At 41.8% G+C, this 20,726-nt stretch overlaps 1 protein-coding gene across 1 annotated transcript in view; it reads left to right on the top strand.

The window, feature by feature from the left end:
* eeig1a (estrogen-induced osteoclastogenesis regulator 1a) overlaps nucleotides 1-11,952 on the top strand; it is a 34,525-nt gene extending 22,573 nt beyond the window's left edge. Inside the window, exons 5-12 of the mRNA XM_079568453.1 lie at nucleotides 76-192; nucleotides 3,715-3,761; nucleotides 5,280-5,437; nucleotides 7,693-7,794; nucleotides 8,265-8,472; nucleotides 8,894-9,015; nucleotides 9,381-9,450; nucleotides 11,370-11,952. Coding sequence (XP_079424579.1) covers nucleotides 76-192; nucleotides 3,715-3,761; nucleotides 5,280-5,437; nucleotides 7,693-7,794; nucleotides 8,265-8,472; nucleotides 8,894-9,015; nucleotides 9,381-9,450; nucleotides 11,370-11,415 — 870 coding nt within the window. The 3' untranslated portion in view covers nucleotides 11,416-11,952. The remainder of the gene's footprint in view (nucleotides 1-75; nucleotides 193-3,714; nucleotides 3,762-5,279; nucleotides 5,438-7,692; nucleotides 7,795-8,264; nucleotides 8,473-8,893; nucleotides 9,016-9,380; nucleotides 9,451-11,369) is intronic.
* Nucleotides 11,953-20,726: the final 8,774 nt, after the last annotated feature.

Genomic DNA, 20,726 nt, shown 5'->3' with positions numbered 1-20,726 from the left:
ACATATTCCAAAATCATCCTCCAAACGCATAATGTGTACGGAGTAGACTCTGTGTCTGACTAATGTCTCTCTCAGTTGGGTTTCGCAGACCTGAACATGGCGGAGTTTGCCGGCTCTGGCTCCACCGTTCGCTGCTGTTTACTGGAGGGATACGACACGAAGAACACCAGGCAGGACAACTCCATACTCAAGGTGACGATTACTGCTGTAGCAGGACGCCAGACCAGACCCAGTAACAATATTAATGACACAACAGTTCTTAGTATGATTATATAAGCTCTTTTTTTTAAAGAGGGGGTATTATGCTTTTTTCAATCACATAGCACCAGTCTATATCACACTATGATGATGACGAAACCTTCTGTTGGTCTGTAAATGCAGTAAATTAGAATAACTGCCTTGTATAAAATGTCTCTCTCAAAATGGCTGTAGTGAATGTCTTGAAATAGGCCTCTGTCTCTTTAAGAACCTCTGAGCCTTTAGACACGCCCCCTCCACACGCTGTCTGTGGCATCAGTGGGGAGGGGGTTCTGCTGAGGAGCAGTGGTTGGTTACTCGGCTGGTGACGAAAGCTCGGAGGCGTCTCCAGGAGGTGGGGGCGTTCCTAGGAGGACTCAGACAAACCTATCCCTAAAATGGCCGCCATCAGAGTTTTTACAGATTACTCAAAAATACCTGAATGTGCCAAGGCAACACATGATGTAAAGCTTGAAAAAGTCGATTTTGCATAACACCCCCCCTTTAATTTATTTATATATCATGTTGCTGGTTCTAGGCTGGTTTGCTCCTATTCTAGTGGCCACCAAAAATAGGAGCTAGCGTAGCGTTGCATGTTTACGTTTCTGTTCACACCAGAGGTTACATTACCCGGAAAATCTACGTCATTTAAAGAGTATTGGGGTAGTGCAGAAGAACTGTGATGTGAACCGCCTACTGTGTTTCTTTAACTCCAAGTTAAAATTGAGGAAATGCAAATAATAAACCAGGGGTAGGCAAGATCAGGCCCGCGGGCCAAATCCGGCCCTTCAGCACAGAGCCTCTGGCCCTCAAGATGATTTTGAGAAACATTATTATGCAAATAAGAGATCAAATTCCTTTTACAGTACTCTAATAGTGTCAGTATTTAAAAAAAATGCCCTGGCAGAATATCCCACTTGGTCCTACAGTAAAACAGTGAATCTCAATTGGTGGGGCAGGACCCAAAAGTGGGTCCCGGAACCTTTTTCAGTGGGTCGCGAGTCTATAGGAAACTTATATCTACTGCTTGTTCAATAAAAACTTGTGTGGGAAAACACAATATTTTGTATGATAAACGATAAATGAAGGTTTTATTTGGGTTATTTGGGCCTGTCATCCAAGGGTAACATTGGGTCCTGACTTGGGAACCACTGATGTAAAACTTTAGGCTACAATGTTGAGGTTCGGCCCTTGGGGTTTTGGCGATGATGAAAATCGGCCCTCCTCAACGCAAACTTGCCTACCCCTGTAATAAACTGTAATTTTCTTTTGAAACCGTGTCGTCCTCCTTTGAGACTTTGTTTTTTTTTTTTGCAGTATCTGTGTTCCATGTTTCTCTTCAGATCAGGTTTAGTTTAGCTTCATTTTTGTTTGTTTGCTTTATTAGTCATTGTACAGTTGTTAAATCAAATCACATTTAGGTGTTGGGTTAGCCCTGAGCCGCTGTGGGTCAAACTGAGCAGCATGTTCTTGGAAGTCGGAGAAACCGGAGCACTGCCTTCAGCTCTTCTGAAACTGTGTAGCACCTCCTGGTTTTGCCCCTGTGTCAGAGCGTGGTGCCCTGCACTGGTCAGCTCGTCCACCTCCTCCTTCCTCCTGCACAGCTCCCTCCGCGCCACAACAGTGTTTCTCCATCTTCTGGGAAGAGCTTAGCAGACGAATATAACCCGTTTTATTTACCAGTAATCCTGCAATCCCGGGTTAAACCAGGACTTAGACTGCACCGGTTATAAACCAGAACTAAACCAGGACTGAATAGGAAACTTGAGTTTGTAGGCAAATTGAAAAGCATAACAGAGCAGTGACAGCAAGAAAGACGTCTTTACCTTTAGCCACTGTTGTTTACGCTGCCGTGAGGGGAATATCAAAAAATGTTTGTGGAAAAGTTAGCATTAGACATTTTTGGAACAGTTTTGGTAAATTATTAGTGACAGAGTGAGAGCTCTGACTTTGTAAAGTGGCGACAGTGAAGGTGGGTTTGGCCATTAAACCTGGTATGACAGTTAAAGAGCTTGAACTGTGGGCCAGTCAGATTGACATGGCTCTATTTATGACAGTGGAACCGGGATTTGGAGGGCGTGGCACGGTAGCACAGCGGTTAGCATTCTCGCTTCACAGCTAGAAGTCCGGGTTCGATTCCCACCTGGACGGGCCTTTCTGTGTGGAGTTTGCATGTTCTCCCCGTGTCTGCGTAGGTTTCCTCCGGGTACTCCGGTTTCCCCTACCACTAAAAACATGTACAATAGGCCAGGATGAATGATGTTTGTGAGTGTATGGAGGGGGTCAGAGGGACCGTTGGCGCAGACGTGTGCAGTCGCGACAGCGCTTCTGTCAGTCTCCCCCAGGGGAAACTGAAGCTACAAACGTAGTTTACCACCACCGAGTATGGAGTTAATGTACAACTGTCTCATGTAAATCGCTTTGTGACTATGTCTGTGAAAGGCGCGATATAAATAAAGATCTTCTTCTTCTACTAAAGATCTTTAACATGTGAAGTACTTTCGCTTCACCAAAACGTAACTCTTGTTTATAAAAGTTTAGCCGAAAGACGACGTGTCATGATGTGGATCTGTCCCTACAGCGCAGGAGGTAATAATCAGAGCCGCCTTAACCAATGGGCTAGCAGGGGCTGGGGCCCAGGGGCTCCTCAAGGGCCTATCACGGGGTTGGCAACCCGCGGCTGTTTAACCTCCTTGTAGTGGCTCTTTGTCCCACTGGGGCAGCACCGAGTATATCTACAAGGAGAACCGGTTCTGATGAGTAATCCATCAGAACCGTGTGACTCCTTCATTAACGACGCCTCTTATTGATGCCGCTTTGCGCCGCAGCCTCTTTATACTATAGACCCGCTACTATTCAGTTTAAGCCCCGAGGCCTATGGGTGCATTAAGGTGGGCCTGGTAATAATGTCCTTTCTCTTTATCGCTGCTTACGTGGAAATTCTTCAAAACATGAAGTTTCAGATGACGCTGTGACCCTGTGTTGCTTTTTTGTTGTGCTGTTTTAGGACTTTCTCCTGAACAATACTTTTTTTATACGCGTTATCTTGATTGAATTAAAATGTGTATCGTAAAAAATATTGTTAAGGCATCGTTACCGAAAAGCAGGTATAGTTAAAGTAGTGGTATCGATGATGACTGTGTCCGTCAGAGAAATGATCCCGTGCGAAAGCAGTGGTTCACACACACCTTAGGCCGTTGGTAACTCATTGGAAATCCAGCTATTACATGGATAACAACAGCTTAACTCTGGTTTGGACCTAAGTGCTCCCTGTAGTTATTGCTGTGTCTCAGCTAATGTGCACAAAACAAGAGCGTTAGTTTCCTCCACAGGCTGTTTTGGCTTCTCCATTTCTTCATTTATACAGAAGTTGGCACTAACTGTTCAGTCTTTTAAAAACGCTGGATGCCGTTGGTATTTTTGGAAGTGAAAGCCTCTAAGTTTCGGTCCGTCTCTAAAACAAATGTGTTTTTTCAGGTGATTATCGGGATGACGCTGCTTTCTGGGGACCCTTGTTTTAAGACGTAAGTACTCCTCGTTACTTTACTGCCTTTTGTCCATGTTGCAGCTGATTCCGGTCGACTTGTTCCTGGTCTGTTTCTCGTGTTCTTTTGCTCGTCCTGCTTTGGGAAAACTCCTCATTTTCATCCTGTTTGCGTTGGTTCGGCTCCAGGTTTTTCACATTTCGGACTCTGATGTTTGACAGCTCTGCAGCTCGAAGCGATAACACTTTCTAACCCGAATACCTCTGTAATCAGCGACGCTCTCTCCTCCCCATCGCAGCCAAACAAAACACTACGGCGATGACTCAAACTCAGAGCTCTCGCCAAACATCTTACACGGAGGCACTACAGGCAAAAGTTATTTGATTTTTAGACTTCGGGCCAGTTCACTCTAGAGGTATCGTCTACAAGATGATATTGAAATTGCTGAAGATACGCAAAGGTACAATGTCAAGTACCGTATTTCCCGGACTATAAGTCGCTCCGGCCAAAATATGCGTAATGAAGAAGAAAAAAACATAGGCATAGACGTACGGTATGCTAACGTAACACATTGATCGTTAGCTAAATGAAGCGTAAACTAAATAGGTGTCGTGTGGTAACGTCACAAACAGTTCAGATAACTATAGCATTAAGAACACACCACTGCACTGTTGACAAGCCTCTCCCGGCACCACGTTTTTCAAGCTCTCATTTGCAAACTCGTTCCTCTAGCTGTGGCCATCGAGCTTTTAGCCCATGATTAGCTTTTTGTTTTCTTCTCAAAGAGTAACCGCCGCTTTCTCGCTCGCTCCAAACTTTCTGCTGCTCGATTAGGCTGCAGTGCCCTCTAGTGGCATGTGAAGTTATATTTGAATTTTAAAAAAAGTGCGACTGCGACTTATAGGTCAGAAAATACGCTATATAAATAGGAAAAAATTGGGGAAAATTAGAAAGAAATTGGGAAAAATTAGAAGTAAGAAAGTAGAAAAAGTAGCAAAAAAAAGTTGTAAAAATAGGGGTAAAAATGTGAAGAAAATGGCTAAAATGGGAAATAATGAGAGGGAAAATGGGGGGAAAACTATATAGATATAATTGGTAAAATATGGGAAAAGTGTTTTTCCTGCACTTTTGTCGTCTTTTCAGGATAATCATCTTTTTGAGCAACAAAGCCGTGTAAAAATATCGCTTCATTGTTATCGAGAAAGTCCCCAAAGATATTGAGATTCATTTTTGTCAATATCCCCCAGCCCTAGTTTATTCCCTTAATGTATGAACTTTCACTTGGAAACAAATAGTTTCACAATAGGACGTCGCACCGAGTCATCCTTTCTCCAGAGATTTATTTAGGGAATATTAAGCTTGACGACAATTTCCTTGGACTACATTTCCCCACATTGCGGCGACGACATCTGAAACTAAACTTAAAGCCTCTACACCTCTTTCCTCTTTCCTTGGTTATATTCTAGACTTCAAAACTGTGAAAAATGACTACAAACAATTTTTTTCTGCTTATGGAGTCGAGTTTTCAGCAGCGTTGCTTTGTGTCCTGTGCTGCAGGGCTCCGAGTTCGGCCAAATCGATCTCTGTCTCGGGTCGCGAGCCGGCCCTCCAGATGGACTGTAAAGGAGAGGGCACCACGGCCGAGCCGCTGCCCAGCTCCGGAGGCGTGTCTCTGGGACGCAGCGCCAAGCCTCGCCCCTCCATCATCAACTCGGGTAAAACGATGAAGCACTAAAACCCTAAACAGTCCTATAGTTGGAGACACTTTGTACATCTTTTACATTGTTGACTCTTTTACATTGTGGTACATTGTTCATTTTCTCATACAATTAACTCACTGGAAAAATGACTGTCTTTAGAGAGAGACATAGCCTAAAATCACTTGACTTGACGTTGAATTTGAGTAGGTTTGAACTAAAGTTAAGCTGAAAATGGAACAAGCATGAACACCACTTGTACCTCCTTGTACACTTGTACGATTTCATGTTCTAAACCATGTATATGAAGAGCAGAGATCTGCGCATAAGCATGTAACGCATCAAAACTTTTACAACTTTCACAAGCCCTAAAAAAAGGCTTGTAAGAGTTCACTGGTGCTGCTACGTCAAATATGCCACGTTCCGCATGGCTGCAGCCTTAGGAGCCTCCAGCTCCAGGCTGAGTGAGCCCCGCTGCCCCGCGCTCGCCCTCTCACTCCACCTGGGCACCCGCATCCACCGGCTGACTGTAGGCTCGTCTGCTCGCTAACCCTGCTCCAACAGACGCACCACTGAGAGCGATGAACCGTATGAGACATCGCACGGCGAGGTGACAGTTAATCCGCTTTATATCACGACATGTGAACTTTTACTGATTTTCACTTAGCGGTAGCGGCTAATGCATCAGTCGGCACAACAACAACAAAGTTACACCAACACAGTGCACAGCTGTGCAAGAGACTGAACACCAAACTAGTCCAAGTTTTGTGATCACTGTGGCTTTCATATTTGACAATAGCTGCGTGGAATATGAGAGCATCTACGAGCTAAAACCTACAAAGCTAACGGATCTACTGTGAGGCTAAATCCTATGGCTAAATTGACCGGACAAGTGCCCGTGGCTCTGTGCGCTCTGCACTCGTTTGATGCAGGGTTGTGGTCAGCGAGAAGAGAAGGCTGACCTCTCCAGGTGGACCGTGTGGTCAGTGAGGATTGACTGGCTCTGCCATACTATTCCCTGTCCATTCCACGCAGGGAATTAGTCTGGTCACGGAGCAATAGGAGCAGCTTCTATGGGCGGGTCTAACGCGCACAGATTGTCAGTAAAATAAACCAATTAATCCACTCGACTCCTTCATTGATGATAAGTTTTGGCTCATGTGAATGTTGTGACGGTTGTGATTCGTTCGGCCTCAGCCGCCAATCAGACACATGTTTACTGTGTATGGCCAGACCACGCTTCTTTCACGCAGAACAGAAGTGGGTGTGGTTTATCAGGCTACAGTGAGGAGAGGGCTGACCTCCAGGTGGACCGTGTGGTCATTGGGTGCTCACTGACATGAGCGGTTCTGACGTGGTTTCTGCTGATCAGAGATGTTAACATTGGCAAGTTTACTGAACCTGAACCAAAGTTTGCTCTCTTGGGACTTGGAACTATTCAAATATGCCAAACCATTGGTACACCTTTAGTTGGCTTCTGTAGCCAGAAAAAGCTGATACCATTTTGTTTTGTATGGTGCACATTCTGAAGTGTATAGGCCCATATTCCTATAAATAGTCAAAGATTAAAATCTATATTTAAAGAACAAAAATGTAGTAATATTTTTATCCTTTTTTATGTGCATAATTCAAATAGAAGACCGTATCTTCTGATGTACAGAACCTGATTTGTAATTTAACATTATGTCCAAGTCCTTTATTGTCTCTGACCACTCTGTGATGAAACTGAAGCCATTAGGAGAACTACAGTTTGAAAATAAAAAAGTTTGTGTTGAATCAATATAGTTGTTCCCGCAAACTGCACGTTCCGCCGCGGCCCCGTGAACTTCACCTTTTTCACTATATACTGTATGTGTCTGCATGTCTGATCTCTCTCCGTAAACAATACGGAAAGAACCAGCTTGCCTCTTTACAGGTTCATCACCCCCTGAGTTGGCGGGTTTTTTGTACTGTAACATTTTTAGATGTTGGCAGGTCTGCACTTGGAAAAAGATCAAATGACTTTTACATTAAAAAGATATTATTGAAATGATTAAAAATGTATTAAACTTGATTCAAACTGGCATTAAATCCAAATTAATAAGAAAATTATGAAATTACTCAACAATTTTTACTGTATAAGTTCATCAAAAATACCAGAATGATGGTGTAAAACGTTTTCAGGGGCAGTGTTGGCTGAAATTGACCCAATTTTTTGCTCAAACGTTGTGTGTTTTGTGAAATTCTCTGTCCTCTGTTTTCTCTGGTGTGACACGTTTTGGTGATTTATCCAGGGCTTTTGGACGAGTCAGAGTCGACGCAGAGCCAGCCTGAGGTTTTCCAGTCCGGACACTCCAGAAACTCCAGCTACGCCAGTCAGCACAGCAAGATCTCAGGTACGGAGGCCCTGCTGGGACACACGCCTGCTACTGATCATAACGGATTATTTCCTTCTCGAGCCAAAGCTGCCCTGGGACACACTGCCATCTTGGGACAGTTTCTCGACTAGATCTAAGTTCGCCTACACAGCACCATGCAATCTAGAACGTTAAAGAGGGACATTATTAGGATACGTCTGGGCACCTCACGATCCGACACGACCCGCTATACATGGCTCAAGAAAAAAAATGGGTCGGTTGCCAGTGGCATAATTTCATTAACATATAAATAAAAGAGAAACCACAAATTAATCTTATTTATGATTATGACAACAATCATCAAAAGTAATATATTTGTGTGATGGTGTTTGGTTCAAGTGCTGCCCTCTGCTGTTCAAACTGACTTCTTGATCAGTATTGTCCTCGATAGACCCTCACAGGGGCTGGGATTCTGTGGTGATTTCTGTGCTCGTGTTGTGGTGTTGCAGGCTACAGCACAGAACACTCGTGCTCCTCCAGCCTGTCGGACCTCACCCACCGCAGGAACACCTCCACGGGGAGCAGCGCCTCGGGGCTGGGCTTCAGCTCTGACCCCCCTGAAGCCTCCTCACCTCCAGAGCCCACGTCCTCCACGCGACCGGAGCGACCGCCCAGACCCCCGCGACCTGCGCTGGCCCCAGCCTCCCGCCCCGCCAGGTCCTCACCCTCTTTACACGCTTTAGACTTTACTATTGAGCAGCTTTTCCTTCATTTTGCCATCATTTCTTCCCATTTTTCCCCAAATGATTCCTAATTTTCCACACGTTTTTTGACATTGGTAATGAACCCGATATTGTAAATTTGCAGATGTTCCACACATTATTGTTCTGTTTTCTGCCTCTAAATGACAAATATTTTAGTTTAGGTATCAGTATTGAATGTGTGTGGTGCAATGTGATTTGGGAGCTCAGGCAGCAGCCCCCACGACCCGGCAACGGAACAGGAGAACAAAATGGATGTCAAAAATATATATTTTTTAATTAACAGGTCATTCTTTGGTATAAAATTCACACATAAACTCCTGTAATCATTTTTTGTCTGCCTAAAAGCTGAAAAAGGTTGTGATTTGTGGTCTCAGGAGGAAGCAGGACTCTGTGGAGAGCCGCCCCTCGTGGGTGAACGACACTCGGATCGACGCTGACGACATCGTGGAGAAAATCGTCCAGAGCCAGAACTTTGAGGACGTCAGCAACACTGAAGGTATTACACATGTTAAAGGCCATGCACTGATTTCAAACGTGATCATTTTCCGTTATTAGTCGCTGTAGCATCCTCTGGTGGATAGTTTGCGCGTTGCAAGCAATGTTTCAAAAATGGGAAATTTTGCAAACCATTAGAAATCTGCACAAATGTTAATTTACATTGTTTTGTCGTTTAAAGAGATAACTGTCCTGAACAGACTACAAAAGGGCAGAAACTTTCTAATTTTGTACCTTTTTTACCTTATTCTGTCCCCATATGTTTTTACTTTTTTTTAATTTTATTTTAGATTTTATTTTATTTTTTCTTTCAAATTTTTTTGGAAGAGTCGAGCTGTAATACTTTTTCCGTCCCTTGTTTTTCAGACAGTAACCTGCGCCTGTTCGTGAGCAGAGACGGCACCACGGCTCTGAGCGGAAGCCGACTCGGGACCAGGTACGTGAGCCTCTCCAATGACGTCACACAGCTGTTCACGACGCCATTTTGAGAATGGAGGCGGAACTCGTTTGTCCTGCACAGGGTTGATTTTGTCATCATTTTAGTCAAAGTAATAGCTCTGAGCTTTGTTCATGTGGGAGAAGTTTCATAAAGCTGACGACCTTGATTAATTATGATTATAATAAATGTTAGAAATGAACAGTTGACTAAATTTGTCTTAAATTAGTCTTAAAGGAATAGTTCACAGTTTTCCACACTGAGATATGTTCTTACCTGAGCTTAGACGAGTTCATGTGTACCTGTCTGGTCTTTGTGCCCGTGGAAGAGCGTGTTCGCTTCTAACTTCACCCCGTTTGGAGCCATAGGAATATACTGGGAGAGGCCAAATACTAACAACATCTTTGGTCGTTGTGCGTGACTGAGCGCACGCACAAAGACCAGACAGGAACGCATCAACTCGTCTAAGCTCAGGTAAGAACATATCTCAGTGCGGAAAAAGGGTGAACTATTCATTTAAAATTGAAGACATTTTTTAGACTAAATCTCGACTAAAATTGAATTACATTTTCGTCAAACGACTAAAACTAAATTATAATATGTTGTCAAAGTTAACACTGGTTCTGCAGCATTTTGCAATATTGTTACTTAGAATGAAAAAAAAAGCACAATTAATACATTGCAGCGTTTGTACTTGGGCTGAATGATATTGAAGTAACTTTAATATTACTGAGACATTTCACTAAACCATTTCAACACGATATGTTCCGTTCTGATTAAACCCGAATAACTAAAACTGAACTTCCACACATTTTAAAGTTCTGTTCATTGTTTGTGGCTGAGTTTGCAAAAAAGTGTGTTGATCTCAGTCAGATGAAGACTTTAGTGATATATTGTGGCTTCTTGTGATACTGATATTGCGCAATACATTTTGTAATTGAGATCATTGCTCATGAAGACAAAGGCAGAAAGTGACAACAACCAAAACTAGCATGATTTTGTCAAAGATCTGCTTTCACTCGTAAGACTAAATGAAGGCCTCAAAGCGTTGACAAAGCAACTAGTTTCAAGTTTCAAGTTTAATGGTTTTGTATAGCCCAATATCCCAACAGAAGTCGCCTCACAGGGCTGCACCAAACATTAAGGCAATAAAACAGAGCAATAAATATGACAATTAAAAGTTCAGGTGAATCCAGGCAAATATAATGTCCAATAGGAGGTAGCGACGAGCGGCGTGGGCGTCCCCCGTCCTTAGACTCTCCAGCACGGCAAGGAAAAACTCAAAAACCCAGCAGGAGAAAAGAGAAACCTTGGGGAGAACCACAGAAGGAGAGATCCACTCCCATGGACGGACAGGCTATAGAGACCCAGGGCTGAAGGATCCCTCAGCAGACGGGCCAAGATTGCAGACCGTCCAGTCCTCAGATTCCAGAATGCAGGGTTCCTCCGTTCACCCAGGTTCCTCCGTTCGATCTAGACAGGCACTCCCGAGGGGGAGTGGGACAGGAGACACCATGTGAATAGTGATGAACAGACTACAGATAAATTAATTATTGTGTCATAATGAGACAAAGTCTGCAGTAAGAAGAAGAGGATAGCGCTCAGTGGACCGCACTTCCCACAGCAGTGTTCCTCCTAAGGCAGCTGTACTTCAGGCTGTGGGTCAGAGCTTTACCTCACTGACCTGATCATAAGCTCATTCGAAGAGGTACGTTTTGAGCCTAGTCTTAAATGTAGGGAAATGAGCCTGGTCTTAAAACTAGCCGCTAGCTCGTAGCATTTAGCTTCCACTCAATAAACAACTGTTTTTCCCTTTTAGAATAATATTGTAGACAAAGCTCTCACCTCCGTCATGAGTGTTGACTGTGGTTCAGAACAGGTTTGTACGAACGTCTGTAACGGAAGTCTGTGTCTTGCAGAGCGTCTGCCGGAGGATACGAGCCCGTTGTGATCGAGAGCCACTGAACTCCCGATCCCAGTCTCAGGTCCGGTCCTGGAGCTGCAGCCGGTCTGCAGCCGTGAGGGGACCGACCGTCGAAAAACCTGCACTTTACTCACTCTTCATTCTCCCCTAAACCTCCCAGCACACTACACACGATGTTTACTGCAGTGACACTAACGAGAGGTTTATGTCGGGCACAAATCAAGCCACGGTTTTACAATGTCGCAACGTTTCTCGCAAAGCACCGGTCGTTTAAAAAAAAAGAAAGGAATAACACTTGAATAGGCTGCGTTCACGAGACATCGCAACTTTCTAAGAGTCTGTCGTGTAAAGAAACTGGGTAGAGTTCTGTGGCCTTTAAAGCGGAGACGCTGCAAGTGAAACTCATTAACTCACTCTTTCAACACAAACCTTCACTTGGGAGCAGATAAATTGCTGAATCTTCACAAACACATGTTTAATTGTTGACTTTTCCACAGATTTGTTTGGGCAATTTTCACAAAATGGGGTTTTTCTGTCATTGAGGCGACGACATCTGCACCAAAGTCAAACAAAAACAAACAAAAGATTTGAGATTTCTTTCCAAAACGGTTGATCTCCCACAGAGTTATTTAGTTTCTTTCCGATCATCACACCAAACGCACGATGTGGTGAACGCAGCCTTTTGAAATCGAACCGCGACTGTCGTCCGTTTCGCGATTATCTCGAAAACCTCTCGCGTCCTGACTCCACATTTCTCATTTCCGTTTCGCTTCGGCGGTGCACAATCCCACTGACCTTCTCAAACCCCGCCTTTTTTTTTCGTTGAAATGAAAAGGCTCGAAAGCTGCTCTGTTGATCAGGGAATAACTCTGTGCCTTTTGTTCGTCTGTAATGACCCTGAAGTGCCTCGCGGCGGCGCTGGTGAAGGCGATCACAGAAACGATCCAGGAGAAAAGCCACACGAAGCTTAAGAGAAGTTTTCTTGAATCATGGAGGTGTTGAAAGAAGTCAAAGCTACAGAAGGCGGTGTGTTTTTTTTTTACTGAAAGACAGATTTTGGCAGGTTTTAAATGTAATAACTGGAAAATAATGCAATAAAGCTCAAGGCGAATTCCAGCATCACCGGGTTTTATTGTATAAGGAATTCAGCCCACATAATTGATTCCTACAATGGCTTAAAGCAGTACTAAGTAACGTGTTTACCTTAAATCCTTTCCGTAGTCCCTGTGGGGGTAACACAAGTGTTTATGGGATGATTGGAGGGTCTTTCATCTCCCCCTGGTGTCTCTGGCCAGAAAACCAGGTTTGCAACTTGACTGCCACCGGACCGGAGTCACCAATACACACTAATGGAATCACGAAGAAGAAGCTAACATGCTAACGGGCAAAGCTAACTGCGGGCTAACGTCACTTTAAACAGTATTTACAGCCAAGTTTGAGTGAAAAAAAAATATTTCCATTGTATAATTGGATGCACAGTAACCCTCTGTCCCCTCGCCTTTCCTGTCAGCGTAGTATTTACTCTCCAAGACAATTAATAAGTTAAAAAATCGCAACTTGCTACGACACCTGCAGTTGCGCTTATGGCCTCTAGGGGGAAGAGTTACTTAGTACTGCTTTAAAGTGCGTCAGACTAGTTTCTTACCAAAACAGAGTCCAGATTTTGCTCATTATTTCTCCACAAAGGAGCACTTTTGACTCTTCTCCTTAGGATAAAACAGTCCTTTTGCCCTCTGTAGCTTTAACAACACTTAATGCCTGTAAATCATCTAGTTTAGAGTTTTATTTTATTGTTCTCTACTACATTAGCTCCTGTAGCAGTTCAACCACTTAAGCAAAAATGACTAAGCTTCTGTTTTAGACACGTCTATGTGTGTATGGTGTGTTTGTGCTGCCCCCTGGTGGAGCAGAGGACCGTTTACACTTTTTATTTTGGTCGTTGGTCGGCAGCAGTGGAAGAAGATTTACAAAAGGAAAGACTTGACATCTCAAACTAGCGGGCTGGTTGTTGATGTGGAAGCCTTTCTCCTTTTGTGAAAGCAGAATCATTTTGTGTTCAACAGGGAGCCAAAGTTGTCAGATGGATCAGATCTAGGCCTGGACGATCACGGCAAAAATGATTATCTCAGTGTTTTTGGGGGAGTTTCTCGATAATGATGGTGAGCGAAACCATTGGAAACCAGAAATGTATAAAAATGTGCTGAAAACATAATTTACATTGGTTTTTCGCTCAAAAAGATAATTGGCCCAAACACATTACAAAAGGACATTTTTTTTTTTTTTTTTTTTTTTTTACAATTTTCCCACAATATCCTCTAAATCACCTCTAAATTTACTGAAGTACTGCACACTTTATATAAAAGACTCCAACGTAAAATGCGAATATGTCCATGTGTTTTGTTCATCTGCAATGACACAGATCCTGCCCAGTAGGTGGCGCTGTGCAGTCTTACTCTCAAAGGCCACAGACTCGCAACAAGGAAGAATTTCTGCCCCCGTGGTGAATTTTGGCGCAACTTTTGTGTTTTTTGAAGCGCCTACGTTATTTTTGGGGCCCTATTCCTGATTATTTTTGTAGCAGCGGAACAAGTTTGTTTTGTCCTAATTCAGCACATTGTAAACGAAGTACTATGCAGCTTATTACAAAGCATTTCTATCAGTTTCAGGCAAATTTTCGAGCATTTCTGTGACGTTTACCCTGAAAAGTGACCCATTCTTTACCCACAGCATTCTCAAACAGGGTCAAAAAGAACCCACAAAAACAACATATCAAGTATGGGTTACGTTACTTTAAATTTCGTCTTTTTTTTAGCACTAATGTTGACTTCTTTCCTGATCTGACCAAGTTTACTTTGATAGTTTGAGGACATTTCAGACTTGTCTAAGGTAATCTCGTTAAACTGTCAATGGGACAAGTCCTTTTTTTTAACCCCATTGGTCAAGAAATGACTCTGAAATAAAGACAGAGTGATGATTTAGAAACAAACAAGTGAAATAATCTGGGTCAAATGCTCAACTAAACCTTAACAAGTCAAAACTACTTCAATTCAAATTACTATGGTCAATTTGAGACATTTAAACTAACCAAGTAAACAAATCTAATCTAGAAAAAGAAAAAGATGTCAAGAATAGGGCCTTTCAGAATACACTGAAGTCCTTTCACTTACGTAACATTATACTTTGACTTAAACTAAATCAATATATACAGTATTATGTCCAGACGAACACTGCTAGCACTCATTATTCTCCAGTGGCACAAAAGGAAGTGAAATACACAACTGCCCGAAGCTCCAAAATGACGTTCCCTCTTGACCATCAATGGATAAAACTTTAGATGAAACAAATAAAAATAACTTGCTCCGTCTGACAACTTTCCCTTTTTCCCCATTTGCATCTTTTATTTTCATTTACAAGTGGGCAAATGCGTTATTTTTCTCCACAGGGGGATTTCGACATTGCGCAAAATGAACCACTACATCAATCACGTTTACACAAGTCATTTTACGGGGGTTTTCAGCCCTTTTCTCGTCGTTTTTTGTCAATATTTCTTTGTTTTGTCCGCCTCACGTGTTTCATAGGATTGAACCACTGTCAGATCGTTGTCCTTTTGAAAAAGTTATTTATGTTTTTGTGTTTGTTTTGAGATAAGCTACGCGCACGACTTTCCTGTACCACTATTAAAGGTCAATGCTGATGTAAAGAACGGCGGCTGCCAATAAAGAGAGTCTAACCTCGAAGTTGTCCTCGTTGTCAATTTATGTCTGTGGTTAAACAGAGGGACTCGGCGTCAAACTGGAATCTACGTTTCAGTGTTGATGTAATCCAGCTGACGACATACAGTGTGAAAATTCTGATATTTCCAAAGAATGAGACGACGTAAATGGAATTTTGGCCTCACATGTGAACAGAAAGCAATAAAAATGTGTTTTTTTGCATTGGAAAGAGCTCAGTCTTCCCACAACTTCCTAGGCCTCAGGGGGGGGGGGGAAACATTGCGGTGAAAACCTGTCACAGGTTTGTACCTACCTGTACTTTCTGTATTTTATGTTTTAGACTTATGCGTATAATTTCGCAACCATAAGAGAGACTTACCGTTTGTTTTGGAATCTACAGATTATTGTCTTTTAAACAAGCTCCCTCTACTAAACATGAATATACAGCGCCCCCTGCAGTCAAGTTCAAGTGCTCAAATGTTCAAATGCAAGTTAAAAACTGACCCATTAAGAAGCTTCATGCACATTATAGACAAGACTTTTTTAATATATACAGTATATATCTTTGGTGCATATCGGCATATAGAAAAAAACAGTCGATCGACCTCTTTTAGAAATGAAACCTTAACTATATTCAGAAATGTTTAAAGGGACTACATGAAAGTTGGTCATTATTATACTCACCACTGCCACCTCAGGTCTTGCGCGTAACTGCAGCTTCTATATTAAGCTCGTGCATGACGGCACTTCGGACCTGAATGAACACCTTTTTGAGTGACAGTGCAGGATTTTAGAGGCAGTTGTGGTGAATAGATTTGGGATCATTCTACACATTAAGACACGGCTGGAATGTGTAGGGGGAGGAAAATACTTAATTTTAACATTTTTAAACTTGTTTCTCTGTTTGTTCATTAAGATCCTCATTAGCCATTGCCTTGATAACAACATAAAAATTCATGTAGTCCCTTTAACTATAGGCTATTTGAAAGATTAAAAAAATACTTAAAGTACTTGGATTAAATATCGGACGATATATAGCAGATATCGGCCATGCCAACCCCCTTCAAATTGGTATCGGACCCTAAAAATCAATATCGTCAGGCCCTAGCCTTGAATGTAGCTTTTGGTCACAGCCTTCAATATAACGCTATGTCGCCTGTTTTGAATTGTATCTAGTGTGGAGAAATGTTCATGTAACGCTAGCATCTCAGCTAACTGTGATAGCATTAGCCGTTTTGTTTACACATGAGTATCAGCTGGACGTTGTCCTGAGGTTATAAATGGTCATTTTCCATTGGGAAAAATACCAATAACCAGGTGTTGAAACGTAGCATAATCACAGTCGCTAATCAGTCGTTCGCATTTTGGGCAAAATACTTTGTGATACTACAGGCTTCAAGATGTACCTGGTGGTTGTAGTAATTCCTGTTGCCTCTCTGTGAACATTTGAGAAAAGCTTGCCAGTATTCGCATTAGAACAAATTATCCAATAGAGTTCGGGAATGTGACGTCATGTCGCTAAGCATTATGGGATTAGCAGCAATTGTAAACTAATGGAGATTTTAAAAGTTAAAATACTGGAGTTATTGTTCACATTAAAACACTTGGACACCACAGTGTGTTAGATATATTTACCAGCAGTAACTCTGCAGCTAACGGAGCTGTTCCACGGCTTTTTTCTCCACTTTTTATACTGTTTTTAGCTAATGTTAGTCTATGGAAATGTATGCTAACAGCTGCAAAGATGGCGGATCTCCATGGTAACTGTGGACTTTCCCGAACTCTATATGGCGGCGGGTGGTGTCTCTGTCACTTCACTCACACGAAAATGACACAGATTATAACACACATTCAACGGTTATTTTTTTGTTCAAGGGTTGCCAGTCGGCCCACGAATGAGGCCGAGCACCTCATTCCTGTTTGATGGGATGGTTTTTTGGTCTATTATCTCAATCATTACTGGAATAATCCACATGAAACAAAAACGGTCTCAAAGTTCATCGTCTTCTCTGTCAGCATGCATAAACTAATGTCCAATTATTATCTCTGAAAGGCGTCCAAAAGCGGAGACAATATTCAAAAACATGAGCGGGATATTGTCCAGTAGAAAGAACTTCAAGCCATAAGAATAAAGTGGCAGAGTGGACATCAGCGGGCTGGTTTTTGATGTGGAAGCGTTAAGCGTTAGCCAAAGTCGTCAGATGGATCAGGTCTAGGCCTGGGCGATATTGACAAAAATTATTATATCAATATTTTGGACGATGTTTGAAAACATCATTATTTACATTGCTTTTTACATCCCTTTTTTTCTCTCCTATTTTTCCTAATTGAGGACATTTCAGACTTGTCTAGGGCAGTGGTTCTCAACCTGGGGGTCGGGACCCCCAAGGGGGTCGCCAGATCATTTAGATAAAATATACATATTTTCATTGTCATATAATCAAATGTTTTATTGTAGCATGTGTTTGCTGCTTTACCAGAGTGCCATTATTTGATCATAGTTTGATGAATTTTATTTCAGCCATTTGTTTTTTTCTTTGTTTTTTAAGAATTATGTAGGCAAATGTTCCTATTTTTCACGGTAAAATCCAGGCGCCCCCTTTACCTGTTATGAGGGTTGCGGCTCCAAAAGTTTGAGAACCACTGGTCTAGGGTAATCTTGCTTGAAATTTTGTAAAACTGTCAATGGGACAAGTCCTTTTTTTTAACCCAAGAAATTACTCTGAAATAATGACAAAATGTGTTGAAACAAACAAGTCAAATAATCTGTGTAAAATGCTCAACTAAACCTTAACAAGTCAAAAACAACCTTAATTCACATTATGGTCAATTTGAGACATTTAAACTAACCGAGTGAACAATCTAGAAAAAGAAAAAGATGTCAAGAATAGGGCCTTTCAGAATAAGACCACAACTGACCAAAAAAACAATATATATATATATATATATGGCCTATTTTCTGCAGCAAATACTGAAGCACTTTCACTTGAGTAACATTATACTTTGACTAAAACTAATTCAATATATACAGTATTATGACCAGACGAACACTGCTAACACTCATTATTCTCCGGTGGCACAAAAGGAAGTGAAATACACAACCGCCCGAAGCTCCAAAATGAGGTTCCTTCTTGACCATTAATGGATAAAACATTAGATGAAACAAATAAAAATGCCAACGTTCCCTTTTATTTTAATAACAATTTGCATCTCTTACTTTCATGTACAAGTGCGGTATTTTTCACCACAGGGGGATTCCGACATTGCGCAAAATTAACCACATCATCAATCACGTTTACACATTTACACATTTCGAGTGACACATCTCAAATCCAAGGCTCCGAGAGCTGCTTAACTAGTCAAAAATATGGAAAATTCCAGCCGCGCTGTATGTCCGCGGGTTTTGGGCGGTTTTTCAGATTTTTTGGGGTGAGTTTGGCTGCCCAGACCTGGCAACCCTGCAGCCGGTGGTGGTTCTGTCAGTTGACTCGTGAAAACAGATACAAATTATAATCATACAAATAATAATAATAAAAAATATAAAACACACTAAACGGTTATTTTATTTTATTTTATTTTATTCCCGTTTGATGGGATGTTTACCAGTCTTGCAAATGCGGTGGGCACAGATATTTCGCCATTAAAATATTGTATTCAGACATAAAGATTGAATTAAAGGGGCTAGACGCAAGTTAGCCATTTTATGCTCACTACTGCCACCTCAGGTCTTATGTGTAACTGCAGCTTCTATATAAAGCTCGTGCATGACGGCAATTCGGACCCGAAGTAACACCGTTTTGAGTGACAGTGCAGGATTTTAGAGGCAGTTGTGGTGAACAGGTCTGAGCTCATTCTACTCATTAGGACATGGCTGGAACATGTAGGGGAGGAAAATACTTAGTTTTAACATTTTTAAACTGCGTATAGTCCCTTTTAAAGGCTATGCTTCCTGTAGCAAGCAATTAGGAATTTAAAAAGATGTATATATATATATTAACAACAACAAATATACAGATTCAAAGGAGCAACAAGAGAATCATAAAGGATGAAGTCATTTGCAAAGGTATTCTGTCATGTTCATAAGGCATTATGTTCTCTGGTGTTACGTCACAAACCAAAATGGCGGTTAGCAAAGGTGAAAACAGTGCTTCACTGGTTGATCGCTGGCATTGGGTGGTTATCATTTGATTTTAGAGAATGAATTAAGCTGAATATTATATATATTTATTTCTAGCTTCATTAATTGCTTTTACTTCAGGATTTTAAGCTCTAATGAGGGTTTATAGATGGTTTCTTATGTGTTTAGGCTCTCCCAGTGTTTCCTCTGAAGGGGCCCTCTGGCTCGGTCCCCCTAGAACAGCTGGAGGAGGTGTGCATGGATCGGGAAGTCTGGGTTTCTCTGCTGAGACGACCTGGCCCCGGATAAAGCAGAAGAAAATGGATGGATGGATAATGATTATTAGCATAGCATATTAAACAGGAGGGCTGCACCAGGGACATTGGATGTTTGTGACTTTAATATTTCAGGATTTTGATCTGTTCGGTTACCAGATCTACAGTAGTTTGTTTACCTGCGGCCGGCGTTACTACATGTGGAATTCACAAAGGAGCTTTCTACAAATCAGATATGGCAACGTTTGGAGGACGACCCCATGATTTTGAAGAGGTTTTTAATGCAGGCTACTAGTTACCATAGACATGCGCTAGCCTAGCACTAGCCTAGCACCACTGAACTCTTCAAATATAAGGACTGCATGAATTAAGACAAAAAAAATCCCCAGAAATCAACAACACTCTGGATACCAAGGAAATGACGCCTCATGTCATAAATCCTGAAATATCCCTTTAAAATAGGAATTAAAATGCTATTTTACAAAAAAATAATGATACTATATGTTGTCTCTGTGGCCCACAGGCATGAACAAAAATGCAGAGAAATTCAGCCTGATTTAGTCTCTCACCATAGGCCTATTTGAAGCCTACCTGTAAGTGTATTGTCAGTAAATTCTTGTTCTAAAAGGTTACGCTGGAATAGGCTAAATGGCACGAGACATCCCACATTTTCACTAGAACCACGTGGACAATCCTCCAGAGCTGTGCATTCATAATGTGAGTCTGTACTGTTGCACCCAGTGTGACTCCTGTCCTATATTGGGATTCGCAGCCAGCTAAACTCTTTCCTGCATTATCTCCTCCAGGGAACAGGCACGTGTCGTTTTGGACAGGATTTCATTTGCAAATAAGTGTGAAACTGAAAAAGACACAAATACACACATGTATGAGTGACTAAAACACAAAGATAAAATGCACAAAAGCGTATTCAAAGATTTGAGTTCGCTGAGTAGTTCTAGGAACTTATAGGACACATCTCTTAGAATGGTCAATAAAATTAAATACACTTAAACAATAATGAACTATACCTGTTCTAAACTTCACATTAATCAACAACACTTACTAATATTGCCACTCAAAGGGCTAAAAATGGGTAGATGGCTTCAGATGGTGCACGACTCTGTGCCACCTATACGAGCGATCGCGATGTCGTCACATCCGTTGGCCGTGGTAGGCATTTTACATTTTCATATTTGATAAACATTTTATTAAAATCCTATGATCGGCAAAAACAATGTCCATAAACA

Source organism: Gobius niger (genome assembly GCF_951799975.1).
Source record: "Gobius niger genome assembly, chromosome: 1".
NCBI lineage: Eukaryota > Metazoa > Chordata > Actinopteri > Gobiiformes > Gobiidae > Gobius > Gobius niger.
The sequence above is the reverse complement of the archived record's forward strand: the minus strand, read 5'-3'. Positions and strand labels throughout refer to the sequence as shown.